At 52.8% G+C, this 25293-nt stretch overlaps 1 protein-coding gene across 3 annotated transcripts; it reads left to right on the plus strand.

The window, feature by feature from the left end:
- The first annotated feature begins 9784 nt into the window (after positions 1–9784).
- ITM2C (integral membrane protein 2C) lies at positions 9785–24801 on the plus strand. Of its 3 annotated transcripts, XM_009183276.3 has the most exons (7): positions 9785–10361; positions 10527–10722; positions 18953–19093; positions 21160–21348; positions 22085–22195; positions 22628–22778; positions 23556–24801. In XM_009183276.3, the coding sequence occupies exons 2-7, from the start codon at positions 10603–10605 to the stop codon at positions 23645–23647; spliced, it is 804 nt and encodes a 267-aa protein (XP_009181540.1). In that variant the 5' UTR covers positions 9785–10361; positions 10527–10602; the 3' UTR covers positions 23648–24801. The 3 variants fall into 3 exon arrangements, with proteins under 3 accessions (XP_009181540.1, XP_009181541.1, XP_003908102.1); XM_009183277.2 differs by lacking the exon at positions 10527–10722 and having other exon boundaries at positions 9790–10361; XM_003908053.3 differs by lacking the exon at positions 9785–10361 and having other exon boundaries at positions 10478–10722.
- The last annotated feature ends 492 nt before the right edge of the window (positions 24802–25293 follow it).

The raw sequence follows: 25293 nt of genomic DNA on the forward strand, positions 1-25293 counted from the left end.
CTCACTCTGTCACCCAGGCTGGAGTGCAGTGGCATAGTCTTAGCTCACTGCAATCTCCGCCTCCCGGATACAAGCAATTCTCCTACCTCAGCCTCCCGTATAGCTGGGATTACAGGTGCCCACCACCATGCCTGGCTGGCTAATTTTTGTATTTGGTTTTTTTTGTTTGTTTGTTTGTTTTTTTGAGACGAAGTTTCATTCCTGTTGCCCAGGCTGAAGCACAATGGTGCGATCTCGGCTCACTACAACCTCCACCTCCCAGGTTCAAGCGATTCTCCTGCCTCAGCCTCCCAAGTAGCTGGGATTACAGGCGATGGCCACCACGCCCGGCTAATTTTTGTATATTTTGTAGAGACAGGGTTTCACTATGTTGACCAGGCTGGTCTCAAATCTTCTGTTTTCTTTAGGTTTCTTTTGTTGTTTCCCTGCTGGGTTTTTGGCTGTCAATACTTAAGTCATTTGCTTTATTTTTATTATTTTAATTATAAATTCTTATTTTTTAAACTATGGATTTTCTTTTTTTTTTGAGACGGAGTTTTGCTCTTGTTGCCCAAGCTGGGGTGCAATGGTGCGATCTCAGCTGACTGCAGCCTTCACCTCCTGGGTCCAAGCAATTCTGCCTCAGCCTCCCAAGTAGCTGGGATTACAGGTGTGTGCCACCATGTCCAGCTATTTTTTTTTTTGTATTTTTAGTAGAAATGGGGTTTCTCCATGTTAGCCATCTGGTCTTGAACTCCTGACCTCAGGTAATCTGTCCACCTTGGCCTCCCAAAGTGTTGGGATTACAGGCGTGAGCCACCGCACCCGGCTAAATTATGGATTTTAACAAGGATTGCTGAGTCCCATTACCCATTTCCCTTTCTTCTTTAGTAATAGAAACTGATTTAACTGAGCTCATTGCTACCTAGTTTAAAAGACTGCATTTCTCAATCTTTAGCTCTATAATTTTTCTAGTTTGCCATCTGCCCCTTTCTTTCTTTCTTTTTGCTTTTTTTTTTTTTTTTGGCAGAGTCTCATGCTGTCACCTAGGCTGGAGTGCAGTGGCACAGTCATGACTCACTGCAGCCTCTTTCTCCCAGGCTCAAGTGATGCTCCCACCTCAGCCTCCCAAGTAGCTGGGACTACAGGTGCACACTGCCATGCTCAGCTAATTTGTGTACTTTTTGTAGAGATGGGGGTTTGCCACATTGCCCAGGCTGGTCTTGAACTTCTGGGCTCCCGTTCTTCTGGCTCAGCCTCCCAAAGTGCTGGGATTACAGGTGTGAGCCACCGCATTTGACCCCTCTCTGTATTTCATTCATGACATTTTCAGATATGTAAATATATCAAATTTTCCATCATGATTTCTTTCCTGTAGAAAGTGCCTGCTGTATATTCACCAATGTTTTCTTCTAGCACTGCTATTTCCATTACCGTGAAATCTTCAGTCATCACTACTTTTATTTTAAAATTCTTGGCAACTGCAAAGTATTGGCTTTTCAAAATAAATTTTAGCATGATTTTTCTACTTGTCCACAAAAGTATGTTAGGACTTCGATTGGATTTACTTTAGTTTGAGCAAGAATTGACATTTTCATAATCTTCCTATCCAGAAGCGTGGTTTGTCTTTTCACTTACGTAGCTTCTTCCCCACAGCAGAATTGTGCCTTCCTTTATATCGTTTATAAACTTGTTCCTAGGAATGCTACATTTGTAGTTGCTATTGTGATAGGGGTAATTTACCATCATCGTGCTTCCAGCTGCGCGTCGTAATGGTGTGTGTCCCCGCAGCTGGGTGGCTGGGGCTGTTTACAGACAGCCATTTTCGTAGAGTCCTTGCGGGTCAGCCTCCCCTTCCTGCAGTCCGGGTATCTGGAGAGAGAATCTCGTGTGAAGAGGCCGCTGGGAGTAGGAACTGGCAGGGAGAGAGATTCAGTCATGAAGGTTATCTCTCCAGAACCAATCACTAAACTACCTCTCTCCAAAGAAGCTCTTTCCACCAAAGAATTTCAGCACCACATCTAGCTCTGTGGCTCACCCTGAGACCCATGTGCAGCAGGATAATCAATGAAAGGTCTAACAGAAGCTTCTGAGCTGATAATGAAGGACTCTGTTCCTCCTTCTGCAAGCCACACCTATTACCCATGGTGGCTCCTGTGTGAAACCCGACCTACCATTATGAAAATCTCACCTCCTTGTCTGTGAAGAAAACATTTAAAATGAGATTCTGGGGACTAGGCACAGTGGTTCACCCCTGTAATCCCAGCACTTTGGAAGGCCGAGGCAGGCGGATTGCTTGAGGCCAGGAGTTCGAGACCAGCCTAGCCAACATGGTGACACCCCGTCTCTACTAAAAATACAAAAATATTAGCCAGGGATGGTGGCGCACACCTGTATTCCCAGCTACTCCGGAGACTGAGGGCAAGAATAGCTTGAACCTGGGAGGTGGAAGTTGCAATGAGCTAAGATTGTACCACTGCACTCCAGCCTGGGCAATGGAGTGAGACTTGATCCAAAAAAAAGAAAAGAAAAGAAAAGAAAAAGATTCTGAAGGCCAGGTGCGGTGGTTCATGTCTGTAGTCCCAGTACTTTGGAGGCTGAGGCAGGTGGATCATTTAAGCCCAGGGGTTAGAGACCAGCCTGGGCAACATGGCAAAACCCTATCTCTAAAAAAAGAAAACAATAAGACTAAGTTCCCAGATAGGTATGTATCAGCAGTGAGGTGCACATACATTCACTGAGGACACGTGCCAGGATGTTTGTAAGCAGCACTGTTTGTTACAGCCCCAAACTGGAAACAATCCAAATATCTATCCACAGTGGAATGGATAAACAAATTGTAGTACACGAAAGAATACCTACAATCATGAGAATGAACCAACTGCCAATATATTTTCAACACAGACTCTCGCAACCATAGTGTTAAGGATGCCAGACAGAGAAGACAGCACATAGCGTGAGATTCATGAATGTGAAGTTTTAGAAAATAGAGAAAGCTCCTAAATGAACAGGAAATTAGGATAGTGGTTACTCATGGGTAAGAAGTGGTGATGGGAAGAGGAATGAGGGGCCATCAGTGGATCTGTTAATGTTCTGGCTCTCAACCTGGGTACCTTGTTACATCAGCCCTAGGAAACTATTAGAAAAGGCATCTATGAAAAACTTGCCACTAAATTACATTCCTAGTGAAACAGCAAACACTTTCTCTCTAGGATCAGAAACAAGGTGAGGCTGTTCACCATCATCACATCTATACCACATTGTACTGGAGCCCTTACTTGTAAGCCAAGAGAAAGAAAAGGCATAAAGATTGAGGAAAAGAGGTAAAACTGTCTTTATTCTCAGATGATGCGATTATGTATATGGAAAACCCAAGGAACCTATTTAAAATACCATGACTAGAAAATGAATATATACAGTTTGTAAAGAATACAAGGTCGGCTGGGTGTGGTGGCTCACGCCTGTAATACCAGCACTTTGGGAGGCTGAGGCGGGTGGATCAGGAGGTCAGGAGATCGAGACCATCCTGGCTAACACAGTGAAACCCTGTCTCTACTAAAACTACAAAAAATTAGCCAGGCGTGGTGGTGGGCACCTGTAGTCCCAGCTACCCGGGAGGCTGAGGCAGGAGAATGGCATGAACCTGGGAGGCGGAGCTTGCAGTGAGCTGAGAATGTGCCGCTGCACTCTAGCCTGGGCTACAGAGTGAGACTCTGTCTAAAAAAAAAAAAAAAAAAAAAAAAAAAGAGAGAGAATACAAGGTCAATTTTCCAAATTCCATTGTATGTCTATACATTACCAATAAAGAATTATAAAATGAAACAAATAAATGCAATAGCATCAAAAACATAAAATGCTTGGACATAAATTGAACAAAAGATGTTCAAGACCTCTATACTCTCTATACTAAAAAGAACACATTAGTAAGAGGAATTAAACAAATGGAGAAATACACCATGTTCATGGATTTGAAATCAAAATAGTTGAGATATCATTTTCCCCAAAAGTGGTTTATAGATTTAACATAAGCCCAATTAATACCAACAGGTTTTCTTTTGTAGAAATTGATAAACCAATTCAAATGGTTATTTGTGTATTCAAAGGATCTAGAAAAGCTAAACAGCCTTGAAAAAGCCAGAGTACTCATACTGTCTGATTGATACTTATTAGAAATCTAAAGCAATCAAGATAGTGTGAAATTGGCACAAGGATAGAAAAAAATAAACTAATGTAACAGAACAAAGAGTCTAGAAATAAATCCATTAAACGTTGTCAATTGGTTTTTGACAAAGATGCCAAAACAATTAAATGAGAAAAGCAAAATTTTTTAAACAAATAGTGCTGGGACACCTGTATAACCATATGGAAAAGAAATAAACCTCAACCCCTACCTCACACCTTACATTAAAAAATCAGTTAAAAGTGGATCACAGACCTATATATGAAACCTAAAACTAAAAGACTTTTGAAAGAAAGAATATGAGAATATATTCAAAATTTGAACATGGGTGTTTAAAGAAATTTTAGACAGGACATTAAAAGCACTAACAATAAAATTAAAATTTATACATTGAGCTTGATCAAAATTATAAATTTGTACTCATGAACAGACAAAATTTTTAAAGTGAAATACCACAGTCTGAAAGGAAATATTCACAATGAATATACATGACAAAAGACTTGTATCCACAATATAAAATGAATTCTTACAAATCAATAATTAAAAGACAATCTAAATGACCAAAAGACCTGAGCAGACACTTCATAAAAGAAGATATACAAATGGCCAATACCACATAAAAAGATGTTCAGCATCATTAGTCATCAGAAATATACAAATTAAAACCACAATAAAATAAAATTTTACTAAATAGAATTGCTAAAATTAAAATGACTGACAGCACCAAATATTGGTAAGGTTGTGGAGCAACTGAAACTCTCATACATTGCTGGTGGGAGTGTAAAAGCACAGATATGTTGGCAGGGCTGTACTGAGATGGGGAGACAGTCATGTGAATGGTCTGTCCAGATCAGGCAATAAGGGAGTGCAATTTCTGCACAGAATTTAAAAATGATAATAAAACTAACTAAAAATTGACCTACTTTACATTATCACAATGCATTCACATTTCTAAACAATGTCAGTGATAAAATATGTCTATCTTGTAGGGTGGGCCATTTCTACCTCATCCTCACTGATGCTATTTACTCAAGAGAAATTAAAACAAAAATACATGTGAACAAAAGTCCATAGCAATTTTATAGTGGAAGACTGAAGGCAACCCAAATGTCCATGCCAGGAGAATGGATAAACAAGTTGTAATGTATTTTTAAAATGGAATATTACTCAGCAAGTAAAAAGAACAAACTATTGTGGATGACCTCATAAATATATTCAGTGAAACTAGACACAAAAGAATACATGTTGCACAGTATATGAAATTCACGAACATGGCCAGGCATGGTGGCTCACACCTGTAATCCCAGCACTTTGGGAGGCCAAGGTGGGTGGATCACCTGAGGTCAGGAGTTCGAGACCAGCCTGACCAACATGGTGAAACCCCGTCCCTACTAAAAACCTCCTTTAAAAAAATTAGACAGGTATGGTGGCGCACACCTGTAGTCTCAGCTACTCAGGAGACTGAGGCAGGAGAATTGCTTGAACCCAGGAGGAGGAGGTTGCAGTGAGCCAAGATGGTGCCACTGCACTCCAGCCTGGGTGACAGAACAAGACTCCATCTCAAAAAAAAAAAAAGAAAAGAAAAGAAAAGAAATTAAAGAACAGATAAAACTTAATCTATAGTGATGGAAACCAGAACAGTGGTTGCCAGTGGTGGTGGGGATTTACTGGAAAAGAATGAGAAGAAACTTTCTTGAATTATGGAAATATTCTATATCTTGACTGGTTTGTTGGATACATGAATATATATCTTTGTAAAATAGTTTTTAATTTTACCTAATTTTTAAAAAAATTATCTTCAACACTTAGTTCTCAGCTAGCTCCTCAGTGGAAAAGAGGGGCCTCTGAGGGGAGCAGGTGGAGGTAGGGGAGGTGGAGCTAAAGATAGACACTGCTCTTGTCAGAAGAACAGGATCTCAAACTCATCCAGTCCCTTACTCAGAGCACGTGATTGATGGAGCACACTTCTCCTTGAGAAGAACTCTGAGGGCAATGGGCAACCCTTGTCTGAGCCCCTTACGTTTCCAGAAAGCTAATCTACTGACCCTCTATGGAGTCATTACAACCATAAGTCTTAAATAACCAGTGCTTTAAATTGTGATAAACTAGATACCTTTGCAAACAACATTCAACTTCTAAATTTTGAGAAAGAGGCAAATACATGTAAAAGTTCACATTTCTGATTTTATTTTAACTAGAGATGGGGATCTCGCTATGTTGCCCAGGATGATCTTGAACTCCTGGGCTCAAGCAATCTGCCCACCTTGGCCTCCCAAAGTGCTAGGATTACAGGCAGGAGCCACCATGCACAGCCTGGGATTTTCTTTTCTTTTTTTCTTTTTTTTTAAATTTTATTTATTTATTTATTTATTTTTTGAGATGGAGTCTTGCTCTGTTGCCCAGGCTGGGGCGCAGTGGCCGGATCTCAGCTCACTGCAAGCTCTGCCTCCCGGGTTTACGCCATTCTCCTGCCTCAGCCTCCCGAGTAGCTGGGACTACAGGCGCCTGCCACCTTGCCTGGCTAGTTTTTTGTATTTTTTAGTAGAGACGGGGTTTCACCGTGTTAGCCAGGATGGTCTCGATCTCCTGACCTCGTGATCCGCCCGTCTCGGCCTCCCAAAGTGCTGGGATTACAGCCTTGAGCCACTGCACCCGGCCTGGGATTTTATTTTCAAAGTGAACTGTTGCAGGATTGATTCCAACAGCCCTTCCCACTAAGGCCAATCACACCGAAGTTGATGAGGGAAGGGAAGAGTTAGTGGAGAGGGTTCAGCCAAGAGGCTCAAAATCAGCACAAGGAAGATGAGGACTGAAAAGCAGCTTGGAGATTTCAGCCAGGTGGAGGTGGAGGAATAGAAGCCAGATTGAGCTAGGATGAGTGTGGGGAGTGATAAGGAACTGGAGACCAAATTTTCAAGAAGTTTGGCTAAGAAGAAAATAAGATAAACAGGGTATCCAGTGGAGGAGGATGTGGGGTCAAAGAAGCGGTTTGTTTTTGTTTTAAGGCTAATATAAGCATGTTTCAGAGCTGACAGGAAGAGCTGGAAAGTTAGGAGGCGGGGACTGATTGACGTCTCAGGTGTCTGATATGAGGGGAGGGGTGGAATCCTCACCTAGAGAGTGGCTGGAGAGAAAAGACAGACGCCTCTTCCACGGAGAGTGGCAGGAGGAGCACGTGGGCAGAAGGGCAGCTGCGGATGGGGGCAAATGTGCTGGCAGGCAGGAGGACGTTCTTATGTTGATAGACATAAGCCATCTAAAGCCATGGCTTCCAGATTCTCAGTGAAGAAAGTCGAGCTCAGCTGCTGAGAGGAGCGCGGCAGTCTGGAAAGGGCAGGAGGTGGCTGTCGAGAGTGTGGACAGAGTGACAGAGCAGCAGTTCCCAAACCTGAGTGTGTGTCAGAATCACTAAGGGCTTGGTGGGCACAGAACACACCCTCAGTTTCTGAATAGACATAGAAAGGGTTTGCCTTCCTAACAAGTTCCCAGGTGCTGCTGGGGCTGTTGGCCAGGGTCCTTGCTTGGAGAATGACTGGCTAGAGAAGTCAGAGGTGTCCCATCCCGAAGCTCCAAGGGGACCGCTTTACATGGCTGCCACGGGGCCCCCAAGAGGAGGCAGCACTGTGGTCCCAAGGGGCATGATGGCACCGCTTTCACCAACAGAACTTAGCAGTCCCTGAGCAGAACCTGGAACCAGAGAGGGGAGCAGGAGAAGCTTTGCCACTTGGGTAAGATGCAAGAACAGAACAAAGAGGATTCAGGTGCTGGCAAGAATGACTGTCAGACTGAGCCGAGGGCTCCTGGCCCAGAGTCACTCTCCTCACTCCCAGGGCAGACTCTCATTTCCCTGTCACTTGTCCACACCCTGTGTCTTTCCAGTTCCCACCCAAATCTCCTGTCTTGCATGGAGCCTGGGCTGCACCACGACCCCACTCACTCTGCTGTCCTTCCCTGAGTCCACAAAACTCAGTATGCGACATGGACCTCCCACTGCCTCCTGGCGCCCCTTGGATTATTGACTGGCTATACTGTACTCCATCAAATCTAAGATGCTATCGCTTGTGAGAGACGTTACTTAATCACTGCCAATTATAATTGTAAAAGATATCTTGATTCCCAAGATGTTAAAATGTGAAGAAACGTGTTTCTTGGAATCCATGGAATATGGATTCTTGAGCATCTACCAGAGCAGTAGCTCTGAGCAGGTGATCTGCAGAGCATGGTGGTCCCCAAGACCCGTTCAGGGGGGTCTCCAAGGTCAAAACTGTTTTTTGCAACAATATAAGATGTTATTTGCCCTTTTCACCTTCATTCTCTCATGCATGCAGTGGACATTTCCAGAGACTACATGTGTGATGACATAGCTTTGATGCCCAATGGAATATATGTATTCTTGCGTCTTAAAACTTCCGGAGTTTTAGTTTCTAATATGGTAAATGTTGATAGATATAAGCCACCTAAACAAAAGCTCTTGGGGTCCTGAAACCAAAAAATTTAGGAATCACCGCACTAGGTTGTACGCCTGGCACTTGGCCAGCACTGAGCCCATGGTCAAGGGTAAGGAGAGGCCTGAAGAGTGCTGACGGTGCAAAGGAAAGAGACTTATCCCAGCCAATCCAGGAAGGCCTTCCAGGGGAAGGGGGGTACTCATCTGCCAGTCTCAGGCATGCAGATGCTTCACCCAGGTGGCCCTGTCTTGCTGACCAGAGATTTGTGCCAAACCAGCTTGGCGACTCTGGGTTTAGTCATGCTACTTTCTATCACTATTAACATGAGGCTAATGTGTAGGTCACAGAGGCTGTGACGAAAATTAAACAATAGAATGCACGTGAAAGAATGCCACACATACAAGATTTCACGTGACCACATCTTTGGTGGCTGGGTTGTGTCTGGGGCATCTCTGTTTTTCTGCCACAGAGCTTAGCACAATGCTTGGCACACAGAAGTGCTTGGAAAGCACTGAGTGAAGGAATGCTTGTTGGGGATGTGGCCTAAGCAAGGCGTGGAGCTTGCCTTCTCCAAACACCAGGGTTCACATGGGATCTGGAGCAGGTGATGAGCAGTAGCCCATACCACCTTCCTCTCTGGCTCTGGGCCAAACCAGATTCCTCCTGTCTCCTCCAAACCATCTGTCTTCTTCCACCTCCCCATTCCCTCCCCTAGTTCCCCAGGCTGGTGGCCTTAGCATCAGTTAGACTTTCTTCTTTCTCCACCTGTCTGTCCTCAAGGCTGCTGGGTTCATCCAAGATCTGAGCCAAGATGTCCAGGTCTGGGACATGGGCGCTAAGGGCCAAGGCAGCTGCAAAAGACCTGAAAGGTAAGAAGAGAGATCAGTGGAGGACCCTGGACTGTCCTCAAGAAGCTGGCGGACTCCCCTGCCCTCCACTGGCAGCCCAACAGCAGAACCAAAGCGGACCATTCAGCACAACCTGTGTGTGTTGCTGGGCGCTGTCCCTGGCCCAGTCTGTACCAGGAACAAAGAGGAAAGATTCAGGGCGTTAGTGCCAAGAGCAGCCATCCCAGCAACAGAAGCCCCTGCCTCCCCAGTACCCGTGATACTTTGCAGAAGCAGAGTCTTGAGTGGAACCCGAGCCTCTGATACCCGCCCTGGGGGTCTTCCCACCACTCTCGCCAGGGTCCTCCTGGATGAGTGAGACAAGGGCAGTTCAGGAGGTCACCCAATAACTGAGGTCGCAGCAACACGAAGGAGTCAGGGAGCAGGAGCGGCCTTCCCTTCTCCACTCCTGGCGGCTCCAGCGTGCACCCCAGGGCGCCCCAGGAAGGTTTTGCAGGAATAAAGAATGAAGGCAGAAGCAAGATGGAGAATGAAGGAGGCGTGGATGGCTTCAGAAGGCAAGACGGAGGCAGCAGGCGCCTGCCTCAAAGTCTCCTCCCTGAGCCAAGGACAGGTCGGAGGAGGGGGGCGTGGGGGCAGGTACAGCGGAGGCTCCAGCGTTTCTAAAGGGGAAGATCTGAAGTGGGGCAGGAGAGACGCGGGAGTTGTCTGGAAGCTGCATTTGCCTGGCAAACACTGGGTTAACAAAGACTTGAGTTGCGGGGGATGCTGGCCCTGGAGAGGGAACGCGAAGGGATTATGCTACAGAGAACGGATTCGAGCGTGACGGCTGAATGAATGAGTGAGCGAGTGAGTGAGTGAGTGACTGTGCGAGCGAGCGGCAGAGGGAACTCCGACCCGTCCCAGGTGCGGAGCGGCGCGCCCGGCAGGGGTCACTGCGGGTCCCGCGGGTGGGAAGGGGGCGCAGGCGCGGCGGGCGCCGGGGCCCTCCCGCCGGGACAGGGCGGGGAGGGCTGGGGGTGGGGTTAGAGAGAGGGACGCGAGCGGGATCCAAACTTCCGGTGCCTGCAGAGCTCGGAGCGGCGGAGGCACAGACCGAGGCTGCACCGGCAGAGGCTGCAGGGCGGACGCGCGGGCCGGCGCAGCCATGGTGAAGATTAGCTTCCAGCCCGCCGTGGCTGGCGTCAAGGGCGACAAGGCTGACAAGGCGTCGGCGTCGGCCCCGGCGCCGGCCTCGGCCACCGAGATCCTGCTGACGCCGGCTAGGGTGAGAGGGTCTGGGGCTCAGGCGGGGGGGCGGGGGACCCAGGCGCGCCCCGTCGGCTCTGGGGACTGCCCGAGGCGCATCAGGGCCCCAGTGCCCGGGGTGGAGCAGGGTTGGGTAGTCTCGAATGATTGCTTATCCTAGAGTGAGGAGGGGGCTTGAGTCCCGTACTAAAGCGGCAGCCAAAAGCCGAAGTCCCAAGAGTAGGAGGAGTCTGGTTCTGGTCCTCAGGTGGAGAAGCGCTCGAGGTCTCTTCCAAAAGTGGGGGCCCCTCGCCGCCTGATAGGGGGCTGGTCCGACGAAGTTCGAGGAATGTTGGTGGGGGGTACGCGTCTGGTTCCAATCAACGGGGAAAGCCGCGAGTCGAGTCCCCAGGTGGGGGATGGGAGGAGGGTTAGACGTAGTTTTTCCAAAGTAGGGAGGTGGGACCTGATTGGCTGGGGAATTGGGGGTAGGGGGGTCTGGTACCAACAAAGAGGGTGGGGCCGTTGATTTCCTCCCAAATTGGGGGCTGCGGGGGACAGAGGATGTGCTGCTTGGCCTGCACCGGAATTGACAAACCAGAAAGTGATGAAATGGAAAGCAGCCAGAACCGACGGGGCCGAGCTTCTGGACGTCGGGGGTCTGAGGCCGGGCGCCCCCTTCCCACCCCACGCCCTGCCGTCTGGGCCTCCCTGCTCCTCTCTCGTTTCTCCATTCCCAGCCTCTCGCTGGGCTGTCCCCCGACCCCACGGGGAGGGTTCCCAACTGCTCCAGTGCCCTCGAATCCTGGGACCCCGGGCTCTGTGTGCGCCCCCGCCGCCCCCCATCCCCACCCCACCCCCACCCCAGCTTCCTCCGCCTTCTCTCCGGCCTGGGGGAGAGAAGGCATTTCCGCTGTGGAAAACTGTCTGAGCTGCTTGCCTTGTGTCCGGGAAGGGCCCCCAGGGGCCAGAACGCCTGGCGGGCAGGGACAGGGAGGGAGGGAGAGTTGGCCCAGCCAGGTTTTATTGTGCCCGGCAAAGGTATCTACGTGGGCGCCGCCCCCAGCGGTCTTGTGGCGCACCAAGCCCATGTCCTGCCCGCCTCCCCACCCCACACTGAGGCAGGACTGAGAAAGTCTTTGTCCACTGCTTCCCCCCTTCCTGCTTTGGGCTTCCGAAGAGTCTCCCTGAACGCCTAGCCCCCTCCCCAAGTTTTGTGGCTCAGATTCAGTCTTGCCTGGGGCATTAAGGGGCCTGCAGAGGATGACCTGGACCCTGGAGGAGGGGGCACTGGAGAGGGCCATCAGAGTTGGGTGTCAGCCTGGGCAGAGACCCTGAGTGAGAAATGCCAGAAGACTGAGAAACCCCTGCGCTTTTATGGTGGTGGCTGCAGCAACCAGTGGCTCAGAGCCACAAGATTCAACAACCACCTAGGCCAGGTTGGGAGTTGCTGTGCACCCCATCAGAGCAGCTCCCCCCTTCATCTGAAGCTTAGGTGGAGGGGAGGCTCCATATTTGAAGAAGATGGTTCTGCAGCTTTAAAAGTTTGCAAGGGGTTCTTCAAGCTTTGTTTTCTTTGGAAAGGAAGCTGCCCTCCACTCAGCCTGGGGAGGGACAGTGATGGGGGCAGGAGGCAGCACGCTTGCCCATCTCTTTTCCTAGCCATCTCTTCCTGGAGATATTTGAGGAGGGAGGACCAGGTCAGACAGTGGGAGGGTGTCATTCCAACTCCATCAGAAGGTCCCCCAGATTTTGCAGGAGCGGCACATTCTCCAGCCGCAGCCTGCTGATGGCATGGGGTTGGGCCGTCTGACAGAGACCTGCATCTCCGGGCATAACTGACATCCTAGCTTCTGGCTTCTCATCAGGCTCTGAAATTGAGCATCGTTTCTTCCCCCTCACCCAGCATGAAATGGAAATATCAACATCTTCCTGCGTGCTGTTTGTAATGGCCTTGAGCCTGCTGAGTACCTCCTCCCCAAAACTTTGTTAGTTGGACAGGGTCCCCTCCCCCTCTAATTGGCAAGGGGGAGCTTGGAGTATGTGATCTGGGGAAAGAATTTGAATCCTAGCACCTTTAGGACAGAACTGCACGTTAGTAAACTTTCACAGCTTCCCGAGGCCCTGGCAGGGTGCAGAGGGACTTGAGGTGTTGCACGTTGGCTCTGCCCATCACCTGCTAGATTTGGAGCCTTGGAAACAGTTCACTTCTGCGGGCCTTCTGTTGCCCCACTTGGCCAATGGGCACATTTCCTCCTCACCCAGTTTCTGGCAAGGAGCCAGGCCTCCTCTCCTACCCCTAGCAATGAGCAGGCAGGAGGCCCATTTCTCAGCTGTGGCTCAGTGTGCTGAAAGCGATGGCAGCCAGGAGGCTGCTTTCTCAGGGCAGGGCGTGTAGATTTTGTCCCATGCTGTTGGGGATGCCCGGGAGATTATTAAAACATTTCTTCTGGCTGGCAGTGACCCCGGAACCCTCCTTGGTGTCTGAACTGGACTCCAAAACAAGATTTATTTTATTTTGTCTATTTTTTTGTTATTATTTATTATTATTATTATTTTGAGACAGAGTCTCACTCTGTCAGCCAGGCTGGGGTTCAGTGGCATGACCTTAGCTCATTGCAACCTTCACTTCCAGGTTAAGTGATTCTCCTGCCTCAGCCTCCCAAGTAGCTGGGATTACAGGCACCTGCCACCATGCCCGACTAATTTTTGTATTTTAGTAGAGACGGGGTTTCACCATGTTGGCCAGACTGGTCTCAAACTCCTGACCTCAGGTGATCCCACCTCAGCCTCCCCAAAGTGTTGGAATTACAGGCATCAGCCCCCGCGCCCTGCCCAAAACAAGATTTAAAAAGTGATCCCTGGGAGGAGCACTCAGTGATTGTGTGTTGGGGCAGTTCTTGACCTGTGTCCAGGCCCGGAGTGAGGGCGGGGTGGGGGCAGGGTGAGGCGGCAGGAGCACCCTCTCGGTGGGCACTGCCCTTGCTTCTGAGCAAAAACTGCAACACAAGGAGGATTTTGTCTGTGGACCTGAGGCTGGAAGGAAGTGCCTCGGTGGGCCAGGGAGGGATGGGGGTGGGGGCCAGCTGGGCTTCCAGCTGCCCAGCCTCCCCACGTGGTGTTTTGACTCTGAGATAATGAGGAGCCTGCGCTGATGGGCCGCTGGAATACTGCCAGCTTGGGAAGTGGGCTGGACCGGAAGCACCCCGTGGGGCAGCAAAGCACCCCCTCACAGCACCAACTGGATCTCTCTTCCCCTTTGGGGGCCCACTGGCTGGCCGTGCCCCTCTTAGCCCATCCCTTCTCCCCACACCCTGCCTGTGCCTGCATTCACACACACACACACACACACACACACACACACACACACGCATGCATGCACAAATGTGGGCATGTAGAGGCTCAGGAGCTGGGGGCTGCAAGGGGAGAAAAACAAGTTAAATACAATCATCTTCTTTCCTCTGTAATTTTCTCCTTGGCATTTGCCTTTGATTAATGGTCCTGTGTCACCCCCTCCCCAGCCTGCATACCTGGGGATCAGATTTCACTTTCCTTGTGTGTCCTGGCCTCAAGCCCTTGGCAGAAGGAGCTGGGTCTCCTGGAGTGGTTGGGGGAGGGTCCCGTGCCAGCCAGGAGGGCAAATCTGGCCAGCTTGGAGCCCTATCCCAGTGTCCTGATGCCCACTGGCCAAGAGGGCCTGGCCCGAAAGGACCTTGTGAAGCGGTGGCCCTGCTCCGTCAGGTCCTTCCCTGTGGCAGCTTGGGGACTTTCAGGGCTGTCGTCCATTCCTGGGATTTGGCACCCCGGCAGGCCCCATGGTGGCTTTTCTGCTTTCCTGCTGCTTCTCTCTCCATTCCCTCATTTCTGCCCGCTTCTCTCAGCAGTCCTTGCATGTTTCAAGACCGTCAGCAGATTGCCAGTGAGGATGACTTTCTCTTAGTGTGGAGAAAAAATGTTTATGGTGAAAACACAGAGGCATAACCTGGCCAGCCCCTCTATCCCCTACCCCACTCTCTCCCAGGTTCCCCTCCCCAGGAGGGCTCTTCCAGCAGTGCGCTTTTGTTCTCTGGAGGTGCCTTGACTATCAGGGATGGAAGAGAAGAGGGACTTCACCTGGCCCAGCCAAACTGAGAGCGCATCTGCGCAGATGCTGCCCATGGGGCCTGTGGTCTTGAATGGAGGACAGGAGAGTGACTGGGGACCCCCGACCCTGTTGGCAGATGGCATCTGTGCCTCTGGACCACTGGGCTCTGTGTGCTCAGGTGGACAGTGTTTGGCCACTCTCCTCTCCCCCAGCTAGGCTCTGTCCTGAACCATACAAAACACACACACTTGATGGGTGCCCTGGCCTCTGTGGTCTGGAGCCCAAGCTGCTGAGGACCAGGAGAGATGTGGTGCGATGAGACCGCCCCACTAACCCCCATCTTCCCTGTTCTCAGCCTGGGCCTCAGGAGCGCGTTTCTGGCTGCCGAACCCCTCCAGGCAGGCTGCAATCTGCAATCATAGTTGCAGTTAATTTGGACATTGTTACTAGGGGCCAGGCCGGGAAGCGCTCCCCTCCAGCCTTGGGGGTCTACCGAGTTAATGCTACAGTTGACTGATTTCCCCCTGACCATTTTGGCCCTGGTTTTGGTAAGTCATTTAATGAGTGCCCCCGTGGGTCTCAGTTCAAACTATCAGGGAGAGGCCCAGGCCTCTCTCAGGTCCCTGGACTTCTGGCTCATGCGCCCTTCACTCCGAGAGCTCTGTTGCCTTGGAAACAATACGCAATATTTTTCTACTTTCTAAATGGGAGCCCCCGTCCCCAGATGCCTCGCTGTAACTGCTTCCTGTGGGGAGCAACATGTTTCTGAGTCTACAGCATGATAGGTGGAGCACCTGGGGTCTCAGGAAGGCGGGCCATTCGGCCATCTTTCTAGTGACCTGGGCATCAGGGATCCCGAGGGGCCAGGGCTCTGGGTTGAGCCCAGGCTCCCTGATGCCCCACTGTCCCCAGACAGGTGTAAATACCCTGAGATCCCAGGCTGCTTTGAGGGCCAAAGGGACAGTGAGGGTTCCAGGGCTTTGGAGTTTGAGCCTCGGTGTTGATTGGGCACAGTAGGCAGAGGCAGCACTGGGGCGGGATTTAGGGGTTCTCCCTCTGTGTGGGGCTTTATGGAGGAAATGCCTTTGCCTCCAAGCAGGGACATCTGTGCTTCCCGTCTGCTTCCTGGTAGCCTGGAATGCTCCCTTCTGCACTTCTGCTCACGATGGTGCCTCTGGGGGCTTGGCTCTGCAGGTTGGAGGGGAGCTGGGAGGGTGGCAGGGTGGCTGAGCCCTGCTGTGTGCTGGGGGGTATCAGCAGGGCCGTGAAAGAGGAGTACCCACCGCCAGTCTAGGTAAGGTGGGGGATCCCCAGCCTTCACAGTGAATGGTCTTGGCAGGAGCCCCTGCCCTTCTCAGCCACACCTGCCACTGCTGCTCTTCAGCTGGGGCCATGGAAGCCTCACCTTCTCCCTGCTCTGCCTTCTCCAGCCTCCCTCTCTGGGGCCTCTGAGCCCAGCCCCTCCCCCAGCACAGGGAGACATGGGAGCCAGTTCTGCAGCCCAGCAGAAAGGCAGAAAGGTGGATAGGCAGGCGAAAGGCGGAAAGGCGAGGCTGCCCTTTGCTATGAAGCTAGCAGGCCTCACCTTGTCGGTGAATTTGACTTGTGGAACAGGCCCTCGGGCTCTCACATGTAGCACTTTGACTTTTTTTTTTTTTTTTTTCCTTTTCTGTCTTTCCGGTTGTTAGCAATCTCACAAGCTAGCTTCTTTGGTTTTCCAGAATGCAGAAGCAAAAGTCTGGCCACAGTGCAACCTCAACAGCTGTCCACAGAGGCAGCCCTAAAAAGGAAAGGCTCGGCTGATAAAGATCTGCTATTTTTATCTAGTACTTTATCCTTTACAAAGGGCTTTTAGGTTCTTTGTCTGGTTTAATCCCAGCAAAACCCCTGTCACGCAGAGTCTGCTCACATTTTGCATGGGAGACCCGAGGAGGGGGAGGTTGCAGCGCCCCCCTGGGCCTGTAGCCCCACTTGACCCCTAAATACAATCTGCGCCTGGTGTATGTTGTGTCCTAAGGGCAGGATTCGCAGCTGCTCTAGGCAGCCTGGCCTGTGTCAAGGTCAGCCACCTTTCCTTAAGACCTGCTCAGGAGCGCCAGAAGGGCAGGAGGGCATCCCTGGCGCCTGGTTTGCAAGAGCTCCTGGGTGGCTTGATCCCTGGGAGATGCCAGCAGAATGTGGCACCCCCGTCTCTTGCAGCTCCCAGGAGTCCATTGGAAAATCGGAGCCCTTTAGTCCCCACCCCCTCTGGCCAGCAGCTGTCCCTGAGGGCCCTGTGTACTGTGGCCATGCCCGCCACTTGCTGGTGACCTTAGTTAGTGACCCTGGCTGCTGAGGACATGACAGTGGGTGCGTGGTCCATATGATCACGGGGCCCCTAAAGCGGGGCAAGGTGGGGACAGGCCCCAGGCCTCCTCATGGGCCAGGCAGTGAGGGCAGTGGTTTGACCTCCCACACCCTCCAGGCAGGCTCCCTTGCGGGCAGACTTGAGGGTCAGGGTGCAGGACAGGCAGGGGCACCCCATGGTGAGGATGCTGGGGGCCGGCTGACCTGCTCATGCATGTCCCCAGTGAAGGGAGGGTCCTCCAGACGTTTTCTGTCCTTTTCCAAAGCAGGGCAGGTCAGACCCTCAGCTCCCCAGGGGCCAGGCCCCACACTGCCCTGTGCTCTAAAAGGGTGGGAGGTGAAACCTGAGGAGCACAGCAGGAGCCCCCAGGGCAGGACCCGTGTGCTGTGCTAAGAGATAGGGCCTGTCCTGAGTCACTTAGGCCTGAACCACACCCCCTCCAGGGGGAAGGGAGAAAAGAAATCTGTTCCCATCCCAGAACGTCTGGCTGGAAAGGGCCTGAGAGGTCACTTGGTCTGACCTGCTCGTTTTGCAGATGGGGAAGCTGAGGCCCAGAAAGTGCTAAGCAGGCAGGTAGTGGCAGAGCCAGAATGAGAAGCTTCAGGCTCTGGGGCTAGATCCCCTCCCCTCCCCTATACTGCGGCAGTTTGCAGGAACTGACCTCTAACCTCGCTCTTGGCCGTATCTGGACACCACGGAGGAGGGATTAAATGGTGAACATTGGAGGCAGAGACTGGCCCTGGGGCTTTTGCAATATCTCCAAGGGTGAGCAAGGGGCCGGGGGAAGGCATGGGAGGTGGAGAGGAGAACAAACAGCAAATTGACCAAGCTCACCTGGCTGGCCCTTGGTCAGTGCTCTGGGTAAAGCAGTTTTATTGAATTTTATACTCACATACCTACGTCCACCACCCCACACACGTGTGGCCTGGAGATGGGTTAGGTTGGCTTCTTGGCAGCCCTGCAGCTGTGATCTTGAGCCCAGTTCTGGCTCCCACAGCACATTTTTCCAGAAGCCTTCTAGCCCGGCCTTCCGGACACTTCTCTTCTGGCAGGAGCTCCCCGGTGTACGGAAGCTTCCGGGCTTCATCCTGTAGCTGTTACACCACTTGTAACAGCCTGCTTGACTGTGCTGGTCGGTGCCTGTGGGGGGCCAGTGTGGATCGCAGGCCTAGAACTCCCTGGCTGGGGACAAGCACCCATGCTCAGACCCCATGGGGCTCCTGGAGCCCCTGCCCCCATCAGTCACGGCCTCCTTGGTGGAGTTAAGCAGCCTTTATGCAGCCTGCCCACCTCCCGTTGCCCTCATTTTAGTCTACCCTCTGCCCCTTGGTTTTAGAGTGAATCTTGTCACTCCCCAGCTCAAAAGCCTTCCCCAGGCTCCCCATTACCCAGAGCAGCGGCTCCCAGCCTGCCTGGTGTGTCTCGATTCCTATAGACATTTCTAAGTCCCTGAAGTCACCGAGGCCAGGTCGGTGCATCCCCCATCTTCCGTTTGAAATAATATAGCATGGTCACGGCTGGTATAAGCAAGAGGCCTAAGAGCTCAGATAACTCAAAACGTACCTGCTGAACCCGGTGCATCCCTTTCAGTGACTTCCAGGTGTGTCTCGGTTTCTCTTTTGAGTGTGTCTTGGTTTCTCTTTCAAGGTTTGTCTCAGTTTCACTTTAGCCAGGACGAGTCCAGGTGACCCTGGTGGGCCTTCCCTTCCCTTCCAGGTGTCATCCCTTTCCCCCAGGACTCCCTCCGGGCCCAGCCAGCGGGTGAAGCCTGACTCAGGGAAGGGGGGATTTCCAGGGGAGGGGCCCTGGCCCCCACTGACCCAGCTTTGCTGTCCACAGGAGGAGCAGCCCCCACAACATCGATCCAAGAGGGGGGGTTCGGTGGGCGGTGTGTGCTACCTGTCAATGGGCATGGTCGTGCTGCTCATGGGCCTGGTGTTCGCCTCCGTCTACATCTACAGATACTTCTTCCTTGCGCAGGTGAGGGGCCGGGCCGGGAGGGGGCCTCGGGAAAGGGTCACATCTAGAGAGGCGTGGAGGGAAGGGAAGTGCCTGCAAGGGGGCAGCAGGAAGCCCCGGACATGCCCTCAGGTGGGAGTGAGTGCCCAGCCAGCCCACAAGACTGGGGTACCCCCTCCTCCTTGGGGCGTCCTTGGATGCAGGCCAGTCCCACCTTTAGCCCCTTGTCCTGGAGAGCCAAGCATGAATGCAGGTGACAGCACTGGGCCCGCCCCACAGGGCCACCCTGGGGAATTCTCACCAGAAACTCAGGTCCAGCGGAAACGAACTGCAGTCCCCCTCCAGAAATCAGACTCTGCACCTGCGGGTCACGCTTTAAGGCTTGACCTGATTCTGCCTGTGCATGGACATCTGGGTTACCAAACAAGAGGGGGAGAGGGGTGGGTACAGGCGGTCTCCACCACCGCCTTCCAGAAGCGGGAGGGCGTCCTTGCTGCCACCTGCCACCCCCCTCCCCAGAGGACCTGGGCACAAAGCTAGGCCAACCCAGACCTGGGAGGGAGGGAGTTGCTGTGTGGTTGGAAATGAAGGTAGGTAAATTGAAAGGATAAACCTATGTACAACTCACAGGGAACTTCAGGGTGGCACAAAGGTTGGGACTTGCCAGTCTTTTATGACCCAAGTGACCTCCCACTCCTAAGCATTTACCTTTGTTGTCCCCCAGTTTTTCCACGATGGAAATTGCTTAAGAGTTTGCATTCCTGGGGCTTCCCCCTTGAAAGCTCAGCTCACACACACCTGTCAACTGCCCTTTTTGTGCAGCATCCCCTTGCCCCGCCCCACCCCCTCCATGACCTGCGTCCCCTTTGTTCCAGGGTCCTGTGCGGGACCCTCCCCCAGGCCTCTTCCTGTTGTGGCCCTACCCTAGGACCTGGTCCAGCATTTCCTGGTCTCCTCTGTCCCACCCTCAACTCACACCCTTCTCCCCATGCCCCAATTCGGTGTGTGGACACCTCCCATCAGCCCCTGGGTCTGTGCCCTGGGACAGTGTTCGGGGTGTCCAGCCACAGTGGGACGCAGCCCCAGAGCCTCACCTTCCCTGGGCTCTCATCCCTGCACAGCCCGCAGGAGCCCCCATGCTGCAATGACTCATCCTCCCTGGAGAACTTGCACTGAATCAAACAGAGACGGTGGAATCCTGCCCATCCCAGGCCAGGCAGTGCCAAGCATGCATCTACAGGCTCCTCCAGGAGCCCCCTCCAGAAGTAAGAGTGGGCAGACTGGCCCGCCCGGCCATTCAGTTGATGGGATCGTGCCAGGCTGCCTGGCCTCCGTTACTGATGGAGTGACTGGACTGGCCCGCCAGACACAGTGTCTGTCAAGGTTTCTCCAAGACGGGTCAGGGATGTCCAGGAAGGGTGATGGCACTTGTCCGAGGCTGGACGTGGAGATAACCGTGGTGGGGGCACGAGACCCTAACAGTGTTGCCTCCAGCTCCACCTCCCCACCTGCCATGTTAGGCCCCTCCAGGTCTGCAGGCCAGGACAGCAGGTGACGGGAAAGGCAGGCGTGCACAGGCCTAGGTGCCCAACTCTTAGGTTCGTCCCTGTGGACCCCCTGCCAACCCCAGGCTCTTTCTCTGGTGTCTGCACCTCTGTGGAGGGCACAGAGGTGGCCAGGTCCTACTCCTGCTGGTCCACTCCATTTCCCAGTCACAGACTCAGGGAATTGGAGGCCAGAAGGGACCTTAGGGATCATCATGCTTTACAGATGGGGAAACTGAGGCCCACAGAGGTCTGCTACCTAGGACCTGGCAGACCCAGCTCATCCTCCCTCCCATTTGTGAAGCTGGGAAGCGCCTTGCCCAAGACTCAGCTCATCTCCTCACTGGCAGTCCCAGACCCTGACCTGATACCCCACCGTCTCAGTGTCTCCATCTGCAAAATGAGTCTCACAGTCCCTGCTCTTCTTGCTTCCCCAGGCTTTTGGGGCATGCAGTGGACAGGTAGGCAGAGGGGACCTTGCGGAGTGCTCTGTATGACCAGCCTCTCTGACTGTCTGTCTGTCTCTGTCTCCACCTTGCTCAGCTGGCCCGAGATAACTTCTTCCGCTGTGGTGTGCTGTATGAGGACTCCCTGTCCTCCCAGGTCCGGACTCAGATGGAGCTGGAAGAGGACGTGAAAATCTACCTCGACGAGAACTACGAGCGCATCAATGTGCCTGTGCCCCAGTTTGGTGGCGGTGATCCTGCAGACATCATCCATGACTTCCAGCGGGTGAGGCTGGCCAGGGCCTGGGGGGTGGGCAGGTGTCCCGGGGACCCAGGGCAAGGGGAGCAGGAGTGAAAGGAGACTCCTAGAGTACAGCAAGTGTCTATGGTTAGGCTTACCAGGCTCTTCAAGACGCTGCATTTCTCTTGTTGGCAACAGTGGTTCTCGCCGAGTGTGAACTAGCTGAGGCTGATTTGCTCCTTGGCCTCCTGCCAGCTGCACACTGGCTGTCATGGCGGGGCCAGTGTATTGTATCGAGGGGTAGTACATACACCATCGAGTGCACTGTGTGTACAGCTCAGTGGGTTTCTGCAGAGTGGGTCTCGTGCATATTCATGTCACCCCCATGGGGCCTGGGACGGGGCATCTCGCGCTGAGGTCCAGGCTGGCCCAGGAATGGCTGGCCCTTACAGGTTTCATAAATGCACAGCTGGGATGTTACCATGTTTCCCAAACCTCAGCTCTGTAAACATGAGAAACTTGGTAACAACAGAGGCGTTTAGCAAATAGCTGCTATTTTCCTCTATCATGTGGCATCTTCTACAACAGGCTAAGAGAAGAGCAGGAAAAGGGAGTGCGCACCCAGGTGTTCAGGAGTCTGGGGTGGCCTGCTGCTGAAGGCCCAGGGCCCCAGGAAGGCATAGTGGGATTCCTGCCCCTGCTGGCCAAAGCTTCTCTTGCAGCCCTGCCCAGGTTAGCTGTCACCTCCTGCAGAGACTGACCCGGCCCCTTCTCCTCCCAGGGTCTGACCGCATACCATGACATCTCCCTGGACAAGTGCTACGTCATCGAGCTCAACACCACCATCGTGCTGCCCCCTCGCAACTTCTGGGAGCTCCTCATGAACGTGAAGGTGCGCAGGGGGTTGTGGGGGTGTCTGCAGCGTCCTGTCCCTCCCTTGCCCCCTGTCTCATGGAGGCTAGGTCTGAGGTGCAGGAAGTTCCTGTGTCAGGGGTTGGGGAAGCAAGAGACGTTGCTGTCACCTGGGCCCTCTACCCAGATTGGTCTCGCCTCTGCTATCCCCCTGCTTCCACATCTCCAGAGTCAACGCCCTGAGACCGGCTTCCTTAGTGTTCAAGGTTGTACCCTGGGTACAGACTCGTGCACACGCCATGGCTCCTGGCAGCACAGGTGCAGGCACCAGGCACAAGGCGGGAAGTGCCTGGGGACATCAGAAGGGCCAGCCCAGGGGCCTCTGGAGGAGGAAGTGGGCTGGCATTTTGGGTGAGGGGTTGGAGGAAAGCCTGAGGGACTGACTCACTGCGGCGGCTACCTCGTTTTGCAGAGAGGGACCTACCTCCCGCAGACGTACATCATCCAGGAGGAGATGGTGGTCACAGAGCACGTCAGTGACAAGGAGGCCCTGGGGTCCTTCATCTACCACCTGTGCAACGGGAAAGACACCTACCGGCTCCGGCGCCGGGCAACGCGGAGGCGTGAGTGGCTAGCTTCACCCACTGTAGCCCCTGTCCCGTGCCCCAGACCGTAGTTATCTTCAGACAGTGCCTAGCCCAGCTGTCAGACAGCTGAGATAGCAGCAGCAATAACAGCTAGCGTTAGCAGAGAACTTCCGTGCACCGGGCAATGCTGTGTGCCCTTTATGACCTCTTTTTTTTTTTTTTTTTTTTTTGAGGCGGAATTTCACTCTTGTTGCCCAGGCTGGAGTGCAATGGCACGATCTCGGCTCACCGCAACCTCTGCCTCCCAGGTTCAAGCAATTCTCCTGCCTCAGCCTCCCTAGTAGCTGGGATTATAGGCATGTGCCACCAGGCCCAGCTAATTGTGTATTTTTAGCAGAGACGGGGTTTCTCCATGTTGGTCAGGCTGGTCTCGAACTCCCGACCTCAGGTGATCCACCTGCCTCGGCCTCCCAAAGTGCTGGGGTTACAGGCGTGAGCCACTGCGCCCGGCCTTCTTTATGACCTCTTAAGAGTGTAAGTCATTCTCATCTGCATTATTATTTTTGCTGCCCATTTTAAAGATGAGGAAACAGGTACAGAGAGGTTAACACCCCGGAGGTCACACAGCAGGGAGGTGGCAGACGTGGGCAGGCTGACTCCAGCTCTCGAGCTCTCCCCATTTGTCACTGTGCTCTCTGGGTGAATCTGGGCCGGGTGTCACTTCCTGGCCCTCCTGTGGCTCAGGCTGAGGCTGGTGGTCTTTCTGACTCAGCCAGGATGTAGGCCTCACTGGGGTTTTCTGTTTCCTCCCAGGGATCAACAAGCGAGGGGCCAAGAACTGCAACGCCATCCGCCACTTCGAGAACACCTTCGTGGTGGAGACGCTCATCTGTGGGGTGGTGTGAGGCCCCCCTCACCCAGAACCCCCTGCCGTCTTCCTCCTTTCTTATTTCCGGCCACTCTCTGGGCCTCCTCCTTCCCCCTGCTTAGCTTGTACTTTGGACGCGTTTCTATAGAGGTGACATGTCTCTCCATTCCTCTGCAACCCTGCCTGCCTCCCTGTACCAGAGCCGTGATCTCTCTGGGGGGCCCCCATCTCTGCTGACCTCCTGGGTGTGGCGGAGGGAGAGGGGATGCCATGAAATGTTTCTGTGTCCCACTGTCTTGAAGCTGGGCCTGCCAAAGCCTGGGCCCACAGCTGCACTGACAGCCCAAGGGGAAGGACCAGTTGGGGGAGCTGCGCATGTGAGGCCCTGGGCAAGGGGATAGGGCTAGGGGGTGCGGCATGGGCTTCAGAAATATCTGCACAATTAGAAAGGTCCCCAAAAGCTTTTTCCTTGGAGGGTACACTTTCTTCACTGTCCCTATTCCTAGACCTGGGGCTTGAGCTGAGGATGGGACCACGTGCCCAGGGATGGACCCACCAGAGCACAAGGGAAGGTGACTGCTTGGGGGTGTCCCGGGGACTCCTGTCAGTGCCTTCAGCCCACCAGCAGGAGCCTGGAGTTTGGGGAGTGGGGATGAGTCTGTCAAGCACAATTGTTCTCTGAGTGGAACCAAAGAAGCAAGGAGCTAGGACCCCCAGTCCTGCCCCCCAGGAGCACAAGCAGGGTCCCCGCAGCCAAGGCAGTGGGATGGGCTGCTGAGGAACGGGGCAGGCAAGGTCACTGCTCAGTCATGTCCACGGGCAACGAGCCGTGGGTTCTGCTGAGTAGGTGGAGCTCGTTGCTTTCTCCAAGCTTGGAACTGTTTTGAAAGATAACACGAGGGAAAGGGAGAGCCACCTGGTACTTGTCCACCCTGCCTCCTCTGTTCTGAAATTCCATCCCCCTCAGCTTAGGGGAATGCACCTTTTTCCCTTTCCTTCTCACTTTTGCATGTTTTTACTGATCATTCGATATGCTAACCGTTCTCAGCCCTGAGCCTTGGAGAGGAGGGCTGTAATACCTCCAGTCAGTCTCTGGGGATGAAACTCTTACATGCTTTGTATATTTTCTCAATTAGATCTCTTTTCAGAAGTGTCTGTAGAACAATAAAAATCTTTTACTTCTGACCTTGACTTGAGTGTGGCTGGAGGGGAGATGGGTGTAGGAGGGGTGCTCCGGGCAGAGTCAAGGAGCTGGACCTCGGGGGCAGCAAGCAGGGAGAACGCTGCAGACCTTGACATCTGGCCCCTAAAGAGCTGGACATCCTGGAGTCAGCCAAGGAGTGTGGGATATCTCCCTTCGTAGCACCCTGGATCCCCGCGACCGCTCTCTGAGCCGGGTAGAGTTCACACTTTCTGGGTGAGGAGGGGAACAGGGCTGGGAGAGCTTACCGACTCGCCCAAGGTCATGCTGCTTTATGTGCCTGTAAACCACCCTGTAATGTTCTACCTGGCAGATGACATCATTATTGCATGTCCTTAAGCACAAGGGCGGTGTCCTATTCTCCACCATGTCTGGACAATTTGTAACCATTCCTGGGGGATCTGAAGTGAGATTTTGTGTGATAATCACAGGGTCACATTCTCTAGAGAATTCTGGAAGCAGCAGCAGAGCTGGTCAGAGCC

Source organism: Papio anubis, chromosome 10, assembly GCF_008728515.1.
Source record: "Papio anubis isolate 15944 chromosome 10, Panubis1.0, whole genome shotgun sequence".
NCBI classification, from domain to species: Eukaryota; Metazoa; Chordata; class Mammalia; order Primates; family Cercopithecidae; genus Papio; species Papio anubis.